The following is a 19,631-nucleotide window of genomic DNA, read 5'->3' as shown; positions in this document are numbered from 1 at the left end:
AAAGCGACTGTAATTGAATTACTTTTTTTGCAATAGTAATCCCTTACTTTACTCATTACTTGAAAAAAGTAATCAGATTACAAGTGACATGTTACTGCCCATCTCTGGTGCCGAGTATGGCCTAGAAGTCCTGAGATCAAAATGGGACACAGCCCCTAGGGTGGTCGAGAACGACTGAGCTAAGATCCTGTGGGACTTCCAGATACTCATGGACAAAATGGTGGTGGCTAACCAACCGGACATATTGGTAGTGGACAAGCAGAAGAAGACACCTGAAGTGATAGATGTAGCGATTCCGAATGACACAAACATCAGAAAGAAGAGGCTTGAGAAATACCAAGGGCTCAGAGAAGAGCTCGACAAGATGAGAAGGGTGAAGGTAACAGTGGTCCCAGTGGTAATCGGAGCACTCGGTGCGGTGACTCCCAAGCTAGGCGAGTGGCTCCAGCAGATCCCAGGAACAACATCGGAGATCTCTGTCCAGAAGAGCCCCTCAAGGACCCTCAAGAGCTTGAAGGATATCTTTTGTGTTAAATCCTCATAAAGCCTGATGATAAAACAGTTTCTAATCTGATTTTGTCTCTTTCTTTTCTTCTCAGACAAACAGTTTCCTAAACTGAGCTAGAGAGTGAGTAACGTCACATCAGTTGACTTCAACCCATTCAAGTTTGACCAGAGTTTCTTGCGTAGTAATATTCCAACAGCGCCCAATTTTCATCTTTTACCTGATGCTGACCTTCTTCACCCGGGTGACGTCCGAGCTGGTATTGCTTCATATTTATGTCTCTCACTTTGAGTTAGGGTTGGTTAGCGTGGGAGAGGTAGCCTGGGATCCTTACTGGATATAAACGCGCCAGTCTGGTCTCGACTCCCGTCATGTTCAAAGTCATGTAGTGCACAGTGGGATGCAAAAGTTTGGGCAACCTTGTTAATAGTCATTATTTTCTTTTATAAATCTTGGTTGTTACAATGCAAAAATGTCAGTTAAATGTATCATATAGGAGACACACAGAGTGATATTTGAGATAGGCTCAGGCAATTGGAGGATCATCAGGGGGTCCTTAAATCCCTCTGCGGGGGAAACTCCCACTAGGTTTAAATCTGGGACTCTCCACCATTTGACCTTAGAACTGAAGAAGCTTCTCGGATGAGAGGTGAAATGTCTTCAAGCAACTTAAAGAAGTGCAGACGTTTTTATGTTATATTTTACGAATGATTTGCTTTGGTACCTGGTCAAACTTAAGCTCTCCTCTGTCTGCAGCAAACTCACAGGCAGCAGATTCTCCCCCCTCACTCACATGCATAAGTGCTTTGCTCAGTCGGGGGAATTTCCGACTGTGCGCTATGTGCTTCGAATATTGTGTGTAGTTTTTGTTTTATACAGTTGTCAGTCAGGCATCTAACTATGAAACAAATTACAGTCCAAAAGACCCCGGGCTTCTGAAAAAATTACCCAGGCTTAAGCCCAGTAAGCTAACCCCCCCGCTCTGCTGATGATTGACTCCAAATCGATCTGAGAAAGCAAGACTGAGACAGGACCAAAGCCCCTTGAGACCAAGATGAGACCAAGAACACGTAAAAGTGGTCCGGTCTCGAGACATCAAACTCCAAGTTCATGATACCATCAATTAAGTGCCGCTCCCCAACACCAGTAGCACTCATGCAGCCGCACATAAGGACACTGCCACCATCATGTTTCACCGTAGGCACCATGCATTTTTCTTTGAAATCCTCACCTTTAATCACACCATACAGTTTTGAAACCATTAGTAACAGTGATCTTGGTCTCATCACTCAAGAGTATAGAGTCCTCACCTTTTTCAGCATGGGCCTTAGCAAATTCCAGGCATACTTTTTTGTGCATGGGCTTTAGGAGAGGCTTCCTTCGTGGACGATACTCATGCATGCCATTCCTCTGCAGTGTGCGCCGTATGGTGTCACGGGAAACGGTCACTCCAGTTTGGCTTTCTACTGCTTTAGCTAACTGCAGTGCACTTGCATGGAGGTTTTCTTCAACCCTTCTCATCAGAAGATGCTCCTGTCAAGATGTAAACATCTGTGGATGGCCTGGACGTCTCTGTAAATGGTTGCACTTCCATCTTTCTTAAATTTTTGGTTACTTTTTGCTACAGTATTTTGACTGATATGCAAAGCTTTGCTGATCTTCTTGTAGCCCTCACCTTTTTGTGTAAAGTAGTGATTTCATTTCTCAAATGTTGGGACATTTGAAAAATAATTTCCCCCAGGGATCAATAAAGTATTCTGATTCTGATTCTGATTCTGATTTCTCTTCCATGTGGAGCTCTTGCTGACAGTATGAAATGGGAAGGGCTTTTCTTTGTTAAGTAATGCCCTTTTATAGTCACCTGTTTGCTGGACATCTCTTAAATGAGTCATTAGACTCTCCTGTGGTTGAATGCCTGTTAATTCAAATTTTGTAGTCTTAAGTGTGGCTTTTCTCCTAAGACTATAATTGGGGTGTACTCTATTTTGCAACATGGGCTTAAATGAACTTGTTAGGAAAATCACTTTTTTGTGTGTGCAAATTAACAAATCTTGTTTGCAATCAATGGCCCACATTTGTGGGAGTATTTTGTAGTATATCTCATAGAAAATGTTGATTCTGAAAGGAAACTAAAGGTTTTCTGACAAATGTAGTGGGGTGTACTCATTTATCCTGAGCACTGTATATAGGTGTGTGTGTGTGTGTGTCACTAAATACACACTAAAAGTGATCAGCGATCAGAGTATCCTGTGTGTGCTCTCATTCACAAAGTTAGGCCTCTCTCTAAAATCATTATTAACGAGTTAACGAGGTTTAAGTGTCACTTTGATGTGAAATCTTTTATGTTCTAAATCCTCATAAAGCCTGATGATAAAACAGTTTCTAATCTGACTTTTTCTCTTTCTTTTCTCCTCAGACAAACAGTTTCCTCCACTGAGCCAGAGAGTGAGTAACGTCACATCAGTCGACTTCACACAGTTCAGCTTTGATTCAGTAGATGAAGACTGAAAATGATCTTCATCTTAAACACAAATCATACACATGAAATTCAAGCTGCAGCTTTGTCATGTACAGTGGGGCAAAGAAGTATTTAGTCAGCCACCGATTGTGCAAGTTCCCCCACTTAAAATGATGACAGAGGTCAGTAATTTGCACCAGAGGTACACTTCAACTGTGAGAGACAGAATGTGAAAAAAAATCCATGAATCCACATGGTAGGATTTGTAAAGAATTTATTCGTAAATCAGGGTGGAAAATAAGTATTTGGTCACCTCAAACAAGGAAAATCTCTGGCTCTCACAGACCTGTAACGTCTTCTGTAAGAAGCTTTTCTGTCCCCCACTCGTTACCTGTATGAATGGCACCTGTTTGAACTCATCATCTGTATAAAAGACACCTGTCCACAGCCTCAAACAGTCAGACTCCAAACTCCGCCATGGCCAAGACCAAAGAGCTTTCGAAGGACACCAGGAAAAGTATTGTAGACCTGCACCAGACTGGGAAGAGTGAATCTACAATAGGCAAGCAGCTTGGTGTGAAAAAATCAACTGTGGGAGCAATCATCAGAAAATGGAAGACATACAAGACCACTGATAATCTCCCTCAATCTGGGGCTCCACGCAAGATCTCATCCCGTGGGGTCAAAATGATCATGAGAACGGTGAGCAAAGATCCCAGAACCACACGGGGGGACCTGGTGAATGACCTGCAGAGAGCTGGGACCAAAGTAACAAAGGTCACCATCAGTAACACACTACAACGGCAGGGAATCAAATCCCGCAGTGCCAGACGTGTTCCGCTGCTGAAGCCAGTGCATGTCCAGGCCCGTCTGAAGTTTGCCAGAGAGCACATGGATGATACAGCAGAGGATTGGGAGAATGTCATGTGGTCAGATGAAACCAAAGTAGAACTTTTTGGTATAAACTCAACTCGTCGTGTTTGGAGGAAGAAGAATACTGAGTTGCATCCCAAGAACACCATACCTACTGTGAAGCATGGGGGTGGAAACATCATGCTATGGGGCTGTTTTTCTGCCAAGGGGACAGGACGACTGATCTGTGTTAAGGACAGAATGAATGGGGCCATGTATCGTGAGATTTTGAGCCAAAACCTCCTTCCATCAGTGAGAACTTTGAAGATGAAACGAGGCTGGGTCTTCCAACATGACAATGATCCAAAACACACCGCCCGGGCAACAAAGGAGTGGCTCTGTAAGAAGCATTTGAAAGTCCTGGAGTGGCCTAGCCAGTCTCCAGACCTCAACCCCATAGAAAATCTGTGGCGGGAGTTGAAAGTCCGTGTTGCTCGGCGACAGCCCCAAAACATCACTGCTCTCGAGAAGATCTGCATGGAGGAATGGGCCAAAATACCAGCTACTGTGTGTGCAAACCTGGTAAAGACCTATAGTAAACGTTTGACCTCTGTTATTGCCAACAAAGGTCATGTTACAAAGTATTGAGTTGTATTTTTGTTATTGACCAAATACTTATTTTCCACCCTGATTTACGAATAAATTCTTTACAAATCCTACCATGTGGATTCATGGATTTTTTTTTCACATTCTGTCTCTCACAGTTGAAGTGTACCTCTGGTGCAAATTACTGACCTCTGTCATAAGTTTAAGTGGGGGAACTTGCACAATCGGTGGCTGACTAAATACTTTTTTGCCCCACTGTACACATGAGTTTTATACATGATTGGTATAGAAATATTAAACCTTATTTACATTTTAAAAGCAGATTAAATTCAAGTCTTTCTGTTTATCAGTAAAGATGCGAGCAGTTAAAGCTCCCCTCTGTTTGTAAAATCAGGAGACTCACTGCAGTTTTTGTAGCTCAGTCTTTGACAGAGTTACAGTCAGGCAGTAAAACAGAGTCACAAACCTGTTCATGAAAATTAAATCCTTCAAAAAGAGGAAAAAATGAGCCAAGAAATAAAAAACCAATCCAAGCAGGTACCCACCGAGCACCAGATGTTCATGGAGGTTATTTTCTGCTCTACATCTGGTCGACCGGTCATGACCGTAACCCTTGTGTTGTCCTCGGCTCAAAAATGGTCTCTAGGTGAATGGCAAACAAGTATATGGGAATCCCGAGGACAAATAATTTACGTCAAAGGTCACCTTTTCAGGTTTTAAAAAGAAAAGACTTGAATTTTTAAAAAGACCTGATTTTGACCATGAATATATTTTTTACCACACATAAAATTTTCTGTTCATTAATGATCAAACAGATATTTGAATTGCACATCGCTGTCATGTGACCTCTGTTTTTACCAGGTAGAAATGATGGAGCTTTTTATTGAGCTGCTTTTGGAAACACTGGCTGATCTGAGAGGCAGCGAGCGCAAAGACTTCATCAAAATCCTCAAGAAGAAATATTTCTTACTTATTCCATTGAGCCTGTTTGAGATGTCAGACCTGCAGCACACAGTGTTTTTGATGGTACAGACTTACGGCCGACAGTCAGTGCAGAAGATCGTGGAGGTTTTAAAGGAGATGAAGAGGACTGATCTGGCTCAGAGGCTGACAGACAGCAGCTCAGAAGCTCAAAGTGAGATAAAGACAAAACATGTTAAAATCACAAAAGTGGTTCTTACAGTTTTTTCTGATTGCTTAAGCACATTTTTTGTAACTATTGGCTAATTTTGCAAAACTCTTCACACAAATAAGAAAACCTGTCACCCAATAATCAAAACATTGTAGTTCTCTTGCAAAAGCAAACACAGCTAGATTAACTCTTCACACCTTCGTAAAAATGGTGTTTCCGTATCAAACAGTACACACAAGCCATCATCTACTAAGCACACAATGCGCCAACTGCACACTGATGGTATGAATACAAAACACATCTGGCTTTTGCTTTCTCTGTGCACAAGGTAGGCCATGTCAGTTTGAGCTCATACTTTTGTCATAGATCCATAAGCATAGAGGGATCCAAACTTCAAGTACTGGTGTTTATTCAAACACATCAAAACAAACACAAGTGTTTATTTCCAAGTATAGGATTATTTGCAATCGCCATAATGACTATATGGGTTACTTGGTCTGCAGTGAACATGCTTCCTCTGCCCCAGCATCTGGTCATCTAGCAATTCTGTAAAGTAACAATTTCAGTATTTTTACATCAATGGTATTGGTGTGTTTCTCATTGGCATATGTAAGTGCTACAAATCTTTGTGCGAAGTGACTGTACTAACCGATTCTCATTTCAAGATGTCCTTATGGTGCTTGCTACAGTGTAGCGGCTCGAGTTAGGCTGGACCCGTTGGCCAGCTACCCTCAGGGTCATTCCACGGTTGATTACATGGTCCACTATTGTAGCTCTGATGTCATCAGCAATTCTATTTCTTACTCTTCCTACCCTTCCTCTCCCCCCTCCTCATCTTCCTCTCCCCCCTCCTCGTCTTCCTCTTGCTCCTCCTTGTCCTTGTCGTCCTCTTCATCCTACTTCTTCACCTCCACGTCCTCTTCCTCGGCCTCCTCTACTTCTCACTCTTTCTGCTCCCTCCATTGTACTCCGCACACACAGCTTACCTGTATTATAGTGCTTAGGCTGATTGCGAAGTGAACTGATTATCTAAAAAAGTTTTCACATGTGAAAGTGTGCCAGACAGTTGGCAAATTAGTGTTAATGATAGCCATACATGTGTATGCTTTTGCTAGGGGTGTGTTGGAAATTTGGTAATTGAGTGTTGTGCAGTGAATTGTGCCTACAGTTTTGCAAAGTGTGTGTTACAAAATTGCAAACTGAGTGCAAAGCAGTTTTTGTGCTTTTAGTTTTGCAAACTCAGTGAGTGGTTTTGCTATAGTCTGAATAGGTTTAGAGATTGTGCTACAGGAATCACAGTTAGGGTTTAAGCATTCAGAAAAAACTGTAAAGTGTGTACGCTTCAGTTCATATTAGAAACAGTCAGATTTACAGAGAAAGGAGAGCATTGTTGACGAGGGGCCAAAAATTATGTTCAGCAGGTTTAAATGTAATTGTTTTTGTTGCTTTTATGTAGCGAATGTTCAGCATCTCTATAGTCGAAGGCGCTGCACTGAGCTGCAGCTGCAAGGTGGTTGGTGCCTGTCGTGGTGGTAACCCCTGAACTAAATGGTGGACACCGGAGGTGAGGGGAGACACCAAGCCAAAGAAGGAGTCCTATCAGATTTGGTTAGCCTGTTCGACTTTGGAGGCAGCTGATAGGTAGCGACAGGCCAAGCAGCACACAGCGTGGGGAATGAATGGGAATTTATGCTGAAGCATAAACTCTGGTGTGGGAGGAGTTTGGACAGGCCATGGAAAAAGACTTTCAGACTGCCTCGAAGAGAATCTGTGATTAAACGAGCAGTTAACGTAAATGTGCAGAAGACCACTAAACAAACAAAACCGAACAAGAAATTCTTAAAACTTCACGTAAACGGATAAGGATAGGCTGTTTATTAGGGGTGCAACGATACACAAAATTCACGGTTCGGTTCGGTTCGATACTTTGGTGTCACGGTTCGATATTTTTTCGATACAAAAAAATGTTCATGCCTTTTTAATTTGTCATTTATTAAGATTATAAATATATATTTTAACTCAAAAGTACAGTTTTTAAATTTAATGTTGCTGAAACAAAAATGTAATAAAAAAAATATATCTCAGGGCTCGCAAAATTTCAAAGTCCCTGGTAGCCCTTCGGGCAGGGACTCTTCAGTTTTTGGTAGCCCAAAATAAATTTAAGTAGCCCGAATAAAAAAGAGAGCAATTTTTTGATTGATGTTTTGTTTCCTTCACAATATTATACATTAAAGTATAATATTGTAAAGGAAACAAAACATTAATCAAAAAATTGTTGAAAAACAAATTACAACATTGTATAAAAATTACAATCATCAACTCAAATACTTGGTTCTAATTGAACAGAAAGTTCTATGAACTTGTAAGAACTGTGTAGGACATGAATCAGTCTGTGTCAGATCCTGAATTTGAAATTTCCACTGAAGTCACGGGTAAGAGGCAAGTGGAACCAAGATCTAGGCCATTTGCTTTTTGAAGTTTGCAAAGACTGCTAAATTGTGCCAGTGGTAGTTCACTCTTTGCAACATAGTATGCTGTTCTAAACAGATTTTCAGGTTTATTTTCAGTATGTTATTTGCAATTGGTGTTTGTTCTGGAAAAGATATTGCAGACTGAGCAATAATGCATTTCTTGCATTTCTCATGGGTTCTAATGGGGGCCTTTCTTAAAATGACTGGTCCCAGTAACAAAGGCGCTTGTCGACTCAGAAATCGAGGGAAAACCAACAACACACCCGGTAGAACATTATGTTATTTACACGGGTGCACATAAGTGGTCTGCATGTACGCATTCGCTGTCAAAATAAAAGACGCGCACCAGATAAGAAGTTGCAGCGCGCGTTTGCGTCCATATAAAAAGCACTGTTTTTGTCCGCTAGAGTGGGATTTTCACGGCACATTCCGCACCACATCTCTGTGCGTTCATCATTTGTTTGAAGCCAGCTCACCTCCTGCAACCACTTTTCCGAGAATACACGCTTCTTTTGTGGTTTCGGACTCCTTCTGACATTTCTTTGGAGGTGGAGGAACACCAAAGTAATTGCTTAAAGGAGCTTCTTCGACATCTTTAAGAGTTCTAAACAAATGTCTGTCCTCCTGAAAATCGTATGTACGCAAACACGCGTTGCAACTTCATATCTTGTGCGCGTTTTTTATTTTGACAGTGAATGCGCACCTGCGGACCACTTATGTGCAGCCCTGGTTATATAGCTCGTCATATTGCAGCCACAGAAATTCTTTTGTCCATGAAACCATAAAGCTGCACTTTCTTTTTGCCTTATTTCTGATTTGTCATAACTTTTTTGTGGTAAGCTTTTCTTTGGCTGTCACTTCTTCACCCTGACCTGTCTTATTTGGCTCAGCAGAAATAAAATATATATCCTGCTGCTTTTACACACACACACTCACATAACGCTCAGCGATTCTCTGCGCGATCAACCTCTCACATGTTTAAGCTGCGGGAGATTTCTCTTGTCATGTTTGCATAGTAAGCTAACGATTAATAAGACGATGTCAGAGGAATTGGTGCACAAATTATCATCACTCACCAATCAGTGCTGTCACTCTCTATACAGTTCGCGCGATTGCAAAGTGAAAGCAAAAAACAAGCGCAAACTCAAACGCGATTTCAATATGTCACATATTGACAGTGGCTCACCGATGCCAATGACATAATTACCCAGCTACATTTCCGAAAGAATGCAAAAGCATTGACATATATTTTTCCTTCCTACGATAGCCCGACGGGCAGGGCAGAGATAGATTTTGGTAGCCCGACTGGAAAAATCGCTAGCCCCGGGACGTCGGGGCACTCATCTTTGGAAAAGAGAGTTTATTACAGAGAAATGGCTCTTTCCAAAATAAAAGCTATACTATACTCTTCTTCTGGGCTATATTCTCAGCAGCATATTAAACATATCAGGTCCCCATAAGGAGAATCATGTGCTAACGGCTGTCTAAATGACTCGGGTAAAGTTTGTAGCATGCGTGCTTGTTGTTTTTGTCTGCTTCCACTTGTCTTTGCACTAGGATGCTGTCGGAGTAAATGTGCAGTCATATTCGTTGTGTTCCCACTAGTGCTGTCAGCGTTAATCTTGTTGAAATGACCTTAACGCCACAACACGGCAAATCTCCGTTAACGAGCTACCGCGGATCGCCCCGTGCCTGGGGCTGGACGGCCAACACGTTAACGAGCTAACTGCGCTAACACACTAGTTCCCACCCATGTAATTGAGCATTGCGTGGCACATCCAACATACTGTTTTACTTTTGTCCATGACGCGCTTACCTTCAGGGTCATACGTCACATGAAAACCAAAATAATTCCAAACGCCACATCTGAATGACGGTGGGGGAGGTTCAATTTGCCATGTTGCAAGGAGAGCTTAACTTCTGTCTCGCTAGCTTGCCCTGCGTTCAGTGAATCTGCGTTCGACTACTCCGCCTAGGCTGCACTGTCGAGCGCAGATCCACTGAGCGCTCAACACAGACAGCATCATCAGAAGGAAAGTTGATAAAATAAATTTAAAATTTTGTATTGTTCGATACATATGCGTACCGAATCGAAAGCACTGTATCGAACGGTTCAATATCGATACGAGTATCGTTGCACCCCTACTGTTTAGCTCCCAGGGCTATTACTGACTCCAAACACCAAGTTTCACCATGCTCTGACTAAAATTCACTGAAAGAGCCACAAAAGAAGACCACAAAAAACACATAGTGGTGCAAATGCGCTAAGACAGAAATGGGCTTACCGTCCTGATTTCCTCCGTTATTTTCGCCGGTAGCCACTATCCACTGGCATGGTGTCCAACTGTGTGCCAGAATTGGACATTTTTGTACAACGTCTGGATATTCATGTATTGACAGTGCTGTAATTTGTCGCTGTTTGACTTTAGAAACATAAACCTTTGCACAGATGATGTTCATAAGGTGGCTACTGAATTTCTGGAATGGAATTTGGACTGAGGCATATCTTTTAAAGGGTTATATGCTAAAAATAAAAAATAAAAATTAGGCGAGGATAAAATCTGCTTACTTTTTCTGTTTTCCAGTCTCAGTAACTTTGACACAGTAATATCTGCTTTAATATTTACACCTCTGATTAAATCTCACAAGTGTTAGCTTTATTTTGATACCAAGATTATAAGGACAGAGTTTGTAATTGCACAGAAATAATCAATTAAATTTGGGCATTACATTTTCGAGCAGAAAGCTCAGAAACCCCCTTGGGGCTTAAGAGGTTAAATTTCAAATTTTAACTACTAATTTTATTTACTGTTCTGATTTTATCTACTGTTTTTTATATCAACTTTAAATCATGCTTTTTATTTGTTTTTGTTTTTTAATGTCTCTGTAAAGCACTTTGAATCACCTTGTTGAATGGTGCTATATAAATAAACTTGCCTTGCCTTTTTGCTAAAGCATATAGTTAGGGCTGGACCAGGTGACCCTGAATCCTCCCTTAGTTATGCTGCAATAGACGTAGGCTGCCGGGGGATTCCCATGATGCATTTAATTTTTCCTTTCCAGTCACCTTTCTCACTCACTATGTGTTAACAGACCTCTCTGCATTGAATCATATCTGTTATTAATCTCTTTCTCTCTTCCACAGCATGTCTTTATCCTGTTTTCCTTCTCTCACCCCAACCAATCACAGCAGATGGCCCCGCCCCTCCCTGAGCCTGGTTCTGCCGGAGGTTTCTTCCTGTTAAAAGGGAGTTTTTCCTTCCCACTGTCGCCAAAGTGCTTGCTCATAGGGGGTCATATGATTGTTGGGTTTTTCTCGGTATCTATTATTGTATGATCTACTGTACAATATAAAGTGCTTTGAGGCAACTGTTGTTGTGATTTGGCGCTATATAAATAAAACTTAATTGAATTTTCCTCACACTGCCATGGACATTTCAATTCTGGGTTCTAAAGCAGACGGTGAACTAATGGCAGTCTGGTGGGAAATGAATTGTGTGATGTTACATTAAGTTTTCCAGAGAGTAAGCAGTATCTTGCCTCTGCCGAAGTAGCAGCTCAGCCCCCTGTTCAGCTCTGTTCTGCTAGGGGTCTCCATAACTGCTCATCCTGCATCTGCTGCTGGATGCCCGGGTGTGCCAACTCGGCACCCCGCAGCACCTACGCCACTTCACGTTACGTCAGCTGGAGGGCCCGAGGAGCCCGTACACCCTTATGCCTCGTCAGCTAGAGGGCCCGAAGAGCCCGTCCAGCCTCATACCTCGTCTGGTCCTGCCAAGCCACGTCCATGCCCAGTGCCCGCCAAGCCACGTCCACGTCCTGGTCCACGACTGCAATGTCACCGGCCACCTTCCAGGCCATCAGCTGGACTTCTTGGCTGTCATGGGCGGCCACGTCCAGCAGCTCGACCTGGGCAGCCACTTTCCAGGCCATCCGCTGGACATCACTGGTGTCGTGAACGGCCTCCTGAACTCTGTTACCGCCGTCTTCCTCACGGCTGGCCTCTGGACCTGCTCAGCCGGCGCTGCTGCCCTCCATGCGGCTGGCCTCCTGAACTGTTTTGTTTTGGATTCGTGTGCTGTTCCGGAGGTCAACCTCCGGGTTGACCTCCGGGTTGACCTCCGGAACCAAGTGGTTTTGGACTCTTGTGCTGTTGACCTCTGGGTCGACCTCCAGAACTGCCTTATTTTGAACCTTGTACCTTGTACCTTCGAAGTTATGTTTTCTTGACAATGTTGCTTGAAGGTCAGGGGCAGTACCCTGGACTGGCAGACCATCTCTAAAAAGGGGAAGAGAGGGGAATCACACTCCTCGGCTTTCCTTGAAATGTCTATGCCAGGTTGCTGGAAAGGAGAGTGCGTCTGTTAGTCAAACCTCGGATACAGGAGGAACAATGCGGTTTTTGTTCTGGTCTTTGAACACTGGATCAGCTCTTTATCCTCTCAAGGATACTTGAGGGGCATGGGAGGTTTCCCAACTAGTCTACATGTGTTTTGTGGACTTGGAGAAGGCATTTGATCGTTTCACTCGGGGTTTCCTGTGGGGGGTACTCTGGTAGTATGGGGTGTCTGGCCCATTGCTACGGGCCATTCAATCATTGTACAAGTGTTGCAAGAGCTTGGTCCGCATAGCCGACAGTAAATCGGATTTGTTCCTGGTGGGGGATGGGCTTCACTAGGGCTGCCCTTTGTCACCAATTCTGTTAATAATTTTTATGGACAAGATCTCTAGGTGTAGCCAAGTGGCGGAAGGCTTTCACTTGAGTGGTCTTAAAATCTCATCTCTGCTTTTTGGGGATGATGTGGTATGTGGAATATGTATATGTGAAATGAGAATCAGCACCATCCAAATCTGAGGCCATGGTCCTCAGCTGGAAAAGCGTGGGGTGCCCAATCTGCGTCAGGGATATGTTCCTGCCCCAAGTGGAAGAGTTTAAGTATCTCAGGGTCTTGTTCACAAATGTGGCTGTGGCTCAGGTGGTAGTGCAGATCAGCTACTGTTTGGAAGATTGGTGGTTTGATTCCTGGCTCCTCCAGTCTGCATGCCAAATATCCTTGTGCAAGATACTAACCCCTAATTGCCCTCCTTTCATCGGAGTGTGAATGTGCATGAATGCTTATTAGTTGCACTTGAGTTTAGAAGTGCTTGTATGAGTGGGTGTGAATGGGTGAATGAGGCATGTTGTATACAGCACTTTGAGTACTCTGGGAGAGTAGAAAAGTGCTATATAATAATCAGTCCATTTACCATTTACCAAATGATGGGAGAAGGGAGCGAGAGGTCGACAGACGGATTGGTGCTGCAGCTACAGTGATGGGGACGCTGTACCAGTCTGTTGTGGTGAAGAGAGAACTGAGTGTAAAATTGAAGCCCACAATATAACGGTCGATCTACGTCCCTACCCTCACCTATGGTCATGAGCTGTGGGTAGTGACCGAAACAACGAGATTGCGGATACAAGCAGCGGAAATGGGCTTCTGCTAAAGAGTGGCTGGCCTCTCCCTTTGAGATGGTGTGAGAAGATGGATGGATGGCTTTTATTAAACACTTATTTCCATTTCTGTTATTTTCTCTTTTTTCAGACAAACATCTGGATGAACATCTGTGTGCACTCATCCACAAAGTAAGTAACGTCTCATCTGTCTGCAGAGTTCAGCTTTGATTCAAAGAGATGCAGTTTTAAAATCATAATTTCATCATTTAGATTACACAGTTGCCACAGAAATGTTTTTAGATTTAATAGCAAACTTTTGATTAATGAAAAGTTTTGTGATTATGACATTCAAAATTTAAAACAGCTAAAAAAAACATAAATCTGTAATTTTCTCAGTGAGGAAACATTTTTTCTTTATGAATGTTTGCTTTGAATTTTCCAGGTTGCAACAATGGTAGCTGTTAAAGATCTTCTTGTAGAAACACTGGAGGATTTGAGTGATCAGGATCTCATGAAATTCAAGACGTTCCTGCAGTTCACTCGTTTTCAGAAGAGTCTTCCACAAATCAAACTGAATGATGACAGAAGAGGAATAGTGAATGAGATGATTGATAAACTTGGTGATCAGTCTGTGGAGGTGATCAGGGAGGTTTTAACAGACATGCAGAGAACTGATCTGGTGCAGAGGCTGTCAGAGAGCAGCTCAGGACTCAAAGGTAAGAGAAAATAATCTGTCAGAGTCTCTGTAATAATGTCAATAAATATGGTGGGATTATTTTTAAATTAGTGTAAAGGTATTAAAAACATAATATTACAAACTCGAAGTGAAAACAAGATGAGAGGAATTAAATCAGAGAAACTCACAACAAGGACTGTATAATATAAACTTTATTATCTTAAAGTTAAAGAATTTGTTTTCTTTGAATGTTTTTGGAGGTTAGTTGTCATATAGCTGTACCTTTGATCCCCCAATGTTCCCTTAATGGAACTACCCCTATAATTATCTACTAGTCACACAAACTACTGCAACAGTAAAACTCGGTGATTAGACACAGGAGTTACAGGTGGCCTCTCCGTGAATCGCTACCTTATCGTGGTGGAGGGGTTTGTGTGTCCAAGGGATCCCAGTGACTATGTTGTCTGGGGGCTTTTGCCCCCTGGTAGGGTCTCCCATGGCAAATTGGTCCTGGGTGAGGGACCAGACAAAGAGCGATTCAGAAGACCCTTATGAGAAGACCATACCCTGCCCAGAATAGGGTTACCAAGGCCCCGCCCTGGAGCCAGGCCCGGGGAGGGTGCTCGAAGGCGAGCGTCTGGTGGCCGGGCCTTAGTCCATGGGGCCCGGCCGGGCACAGCCTGAAAAGGGGACATGGGCCCATCCTTCCGCAGGCCCACCACCTGCGGGAGGCGCCGTAGGGGTCGGGTGCATTGTGTGCCCTCTCCAGGAGTGGAGGCCCTGGCGGATTGATCCCCGACTACCAAGACTGGCAGTTGGGACATGGAATGTCACCTCTCTGGTGGGGAAGGAGCCTGAGTTACTGTGTGAGGTTGAGAGGCTTTCCTTCTCTTGCTCTTGACGAAGGCGGTCGCACTCTTCTCCTCTCCTCCTCTCCCTTAGCTTCCCTGGTTAGCCTCTTGTGTCCTTGTCTAGTCTCGTGTTTTTTGTATTACTTTTCCCTGGAACATGTGGAGAGCAGGGAAATTATTTCATTGTTACCTTTTATTTCATTTATATCTTTTATTAAGCTTTTAGTAGTGGTTCTTGATTATAACATCTATTCAACATAGTACATATAGTTTCAGTTAGGTGATTATACATAAGGATGAGCCTCTGTTCTGGTGAGAGGTCAGGAGCTAGTCGGCGAGGTGAAATAGGGTGCAACTGTGGTTAGCGCGCGCACACACACACACACACACACACACACACACACACACACACACACACACACACACTTAGTTAAAGAGAATCATTTATAGGTGGAAGTTTAATCATGTTTTGCTCGGGGTTGCAAAAGAGCAGTTTGTCGCAGAACAGCTGCTGATGTGTCAAGATGATAAGCGAGCATCCGGCAGTGACAGGAAGTACCTGCCATGAAGATAGGAGACAATGTTTTTTTTAAACTGTGTTAAAAGTCATTGTGGTTTTGATGTGACCTATGTATGAAGTGTATCTGTGACGCATGAGGGGGCGTCAGTAAGTTCAAGCCCTGATGGTATAAAAAATCTGTTTATGTTTTGAGTAGTCGAAGATCAGCCCTGTCTGCGAACGGAACTGGTCTTCCCACGCGTGTATTCATTAAAATCAATCGTCTGACCAAGCTCTTCTGGACCTGGTTGTTTGTACTCTCCTCCTCAATATTTGAACCTTAACATTTGGGGGCTTCGTCCGGTGGTTGAGGAGGGAGAGAATTGGAGGTGTAGACGGTGAAATTCGGTGGTCCGTTGTGGTCAGACAGGCAGGCGTGACCCGGCAACCAAACTGAGGGGACAGGCGCCTTTATAAAAGAGGTAGGCACAGGCCTGTTGATTTTATCCGAAGTGTGCTGAATTGGATGATAAAATTAAATGTCTATTCAGTAAAACTTGCCGGTAAATGTCTGCTTTGATTTTGATGAGAATCTCATGACAGTACTGAGGATTTAAAGCAGTTGGACTGCTGAAAATGATTGAATGCGGTTGGACCACTGAAGGATTAATACGGTTGGACCGTGTAAAGCAGTTGGACTGCTGAGTGAATTTAGTTTAATAGGTAATTGGTGAAGTGTTTGTGACAGTAAAGTCTCAATTGAATATAAAGCCGGGCTTGGACATCAATAGAATTGCTGGCGTGATTTTATGGGGTGTTTTCAAAGTAATTAAAGTTCTTAGGACGGGAGCGGGGCTCCTAGGACTGCACCAAGTTCAGGGGTGGGAACCCCCTCCCTTTTCCAGACGTGGGAAAGGGTCCTCCGGCGTGAGGTTATCCCAGGTGGCACCTGCCAATGACTTGGGACCTTGGTTCAAAATAGCCACTGGTATCTACCAGTTTGTCGTCCAGGATGACATTGTGCAGTGTTTGGGCAGTAGAAACCGGGTTTCGAGCGTGAAACCTTAACTTAAAACTTCTGGGAAAGCCTTGGCTGTGTAATGCCAAAAATAGAGCTTCAGGCAAAGTTTGGGTTGGTTAACGCTTATAAATTTATTTAGGAAATAGAAATTGGGCCACGGTCCGGGACCGAGACTGGTTAATTGGTCGCAAAAAACTCTCTAACAGTCTGTTCTCTAAAACCTAAAAGAGAATTATGGATTTGATCAACTGGTCCCTAAATGCAACTGACACCCCTTTCTCAATGAGAAGTCAGGGCTTGGGTGAGCCTGAGTGCTGAAGATAGCTACCTATTCGGAACCATGACAACAGGGTTCTTGCTGATCGGAGCTGGCTTGGCCCTGGCTTATCGAAGAATAAAGAAAGCGGAACCGGCTGTTCAAACCCCCACAAGGCTGCCCGCTGGGATTGAAACGATGGGACGAGGCGTGAGTTTCTCAAAATGGGCTCATTGAGTGCAGCACAGATAAGATCTTGGAGAAGCTTACGGCTTCCGTGAATACTCAGAATAAGACCTCTGAATGCAAACTGGATTACATCTTGGAGGGGCTCACTGCGGTCGTGAGTTCTCAGAATTGGCCCTTTGAGCACAAAAAATACAACATCACGGAGCGCAAGTTTGATAACATCATGGAGAAGCTCACAGCTCTCCAATGGGAGATTGAGAGACCAGTGTCGGACTGTTAGAACAGCTTTGAAATTCATATGAGTTGTTCGCACTAAAGTAAAAACCATCATCACTTCATGTGGATACCCCTTAGGCGCCAGCTGCGGTCTCAAGGCTGGAGCTGAACAACAACACCCTGATACGGACTGTGTTTAGACTGTTCTTCCCATTCCATGCAAGGCCACCTGGGTTCGCTGGAAGACTGCTTACTTAGCCTGGCAGGGCGAAGGACACTGTCTCAGCTGAACTCTGGACACATACACATACACTGATACGCACTCACTCATCCCCCCTTCCTTTTCAAACGCCTTCGATGCTTGTTCCCTCCTGGAGAACACGGCGGGTCTGGGCCCGCGTTGGAATAATAGCGCAGAGCAGGATGGCTGCTGTGTTTGCTTCGGATTACTCCTCACCCCCTACCCAACCCCGTTGCTTGTCACATGCTCCATAATGTTGTGCTGTGGACATTTATGTGCTCTCTGTGCAGAGGAGTTTTTTTTATTTCCTGTTCTCATGCTGTCCTCCCATAGGAGCCCAGCATGAGTAGAGGTCTCTGTTTTTTCTCTTGTACTTTCCCATTGTAGTGGACATTTCAGTGTTTTTCTGTAACGCTACCAATCTCCGACCTGTATCCCCATGTGATGTCTGTGTTGCATGTTTAAGGTCGGGGGGGGGGGGGGCTAAAATAAAGCCTTGATTGATTGATTGAGATATAGTCGGACTCACCTCTACGCCTGGCTTGGGCTCTGTAACCAGTCTCCTGGAGAGGGGCTTGACTCTGTCTCAGTCTGGAGTTGCCCCTATTGAGAGGAGGTGGGCTGGGGTGGGTATCTTGGTATCCCCTCGGCTTGCTGCCGGTACGTTGGGGTTCTTTCCGGTGGATGAGAGGGTTTGTTCCCTGCGCCTTAGGGTTGGGGAACGGGTCCTGACTGTCATCTGGGCTTATGCGCCGAGTGGCAGTTGTGCGTGATTGGGAGCAACGGCCTCCCTGATTTGAACCCGAGCAGTGTTTTGTTATGGGACTTCTGGGCACTCGGGTAAAGAGAGGGGCTGAGCTGCCAACTGATCACCACCTGGTGGCGAGTTGGATCAGGTGGCGGGGGAGGACGCTGGACAGACCTGGTGCACCTAAACGTGTAGTGAGGGTGTGCTGGGAACGCCTAGCAGAGGCCCCAGTCTGCGAGATCTTCAACGCACACCTCCGGCAGAGCTTCAACAGCATTCCGAGGGAGACTGGGGACATTGAGTCCAAATGGACCATGTTCAGCGTCTCCATTGTCAAAGCTGCTGCATTGAGCTGCTGCATTGAGCTGTGGCCGCAAGGTGGTTGGTACCTGTCATGGTGGCAATATATATAACTCCAAAAAGTTGATTCTTTTCATCTGGACGTAAGTGACTTCTTCAGTCTCAGTTGACTGCAAGTTTCCCCAATCTTATAAACAGGACATTTGCATAATGACTGGAACCAGCCCACTGAGGGAACAATGGGCTGGGAGGTCAGTTCCTTAATCTTAATTATGCAAATTCTCATGACCATTGATCAACAACCACTGATCAAAACCCCCTGATCAAAGACCACTGATAAATGGCCATTCACAGAGAGCTGGGGAATGGCTGCAATCACAGCATTGTAAGATGGTGAAAGATGTACCCTTAGGCCCCCTCCTCAATTCAGAGATGGTCTTTCCCTTTTCACGTAAATGGCCTCCTTGACTCCACGCTCAAACCAGCGTTCCTCCCTGTCCAAGATGTGTACATCCTCATCATTGAAAGAGTGTCCACTGGCCTGTAGGAGTAAATAGACTGCAGAGTCCTGGCCTGACAAGGTGGCTCTTCTGTGTTGTGCCATCCGCTTCGCCAGAGGTTGTTTGGTTTCCCCGATGTATAAATCCTATTTAGTCCACCTATATAAAACACCCCATCAGACACATGGTATTTTCCTCAGCACTTCACAACTGCCGCAAGGTTTATTATTTTAACGGACCCCAGACACAGCGGTGTGAGGTAGTTCGCACCGTCATGGTACACATCCTTTAATTTGGCCGTGTAGAAAGCATCGTTTGTTTGGAACACATCAGCAGTAGGGATGGGTATCGAAACCCGGTTCTTGCTGAGAACCGGTTCCCACTGTTTCAATTCCTTGGAATTGTTTGACATTTTTGCAAACGATTCCCTTATTGATTCCAGTCGCCACGAATGACGTCACCACGTTGCAGAGCGTCATGTACCTGGCAGGAAACACGGCGCGTAAGCGGCTCAAACGCTCAAAAGTTTGGTTACACTTTACGAGAACGGATGACAACAGGGCAACTTGCAATACTTGCATAGTAGATGTTTCATTTAATGGAGGAAACACTATGAATATGCAAAAGCATTTGCTCACAAAACACGCAATAACATTAAATGAATGTCGTGTTTTTA

General features: G+C 44.1%; 1 protein-coding gene across 1 annotated transcript in view; it reads left to right on the top strand.

The window, feature by feature from the left end:
* The window catches only part of LOC113032850 (uncharacterized), a 75,531-nt gene that overhangs the window by 13,125 nt on the left and 42,775 nt on the right, over positions 1-19,631 (top strand). The window contains exons 3-6 of the mRNA XM_026186001.1: positions 2,922-2,950; positions 5,283-5,556; positions 13,607-13,647; positions 13,901-14,174. Coding sequence (XP_026041786.1) covers positions 2,922-2,950; positions 5,283-5,556; positions 13,607-13,647; positions 13,901-14,174 — 618 coding nt within the window. The remainder of the gene's footprint in view (positions 1-2,921; positions 2,951-5,282; positions 5,557-13,606; positions 13,648-13,900; positions 14,175-19,631) is intronic.

This window comes from Astatotilapia calliptera, chromosome 11 (genome assembly GCF_900246225.1).
Source record: "Astatotilapia calliptera chromosome 11, fAstCal1.2, whole genome shotgun sequence".
NCBI lineage: Eukaryota > Metazoa > Chordata > Actinopteri > Cichliformes > Cichlidae > Astatotilapia > Astatotilapia calliptera.
Note: the sequence above shows the minus strand (reverse complement) of the source record. Positions and strands in the feature narration are given on the sequence as shown.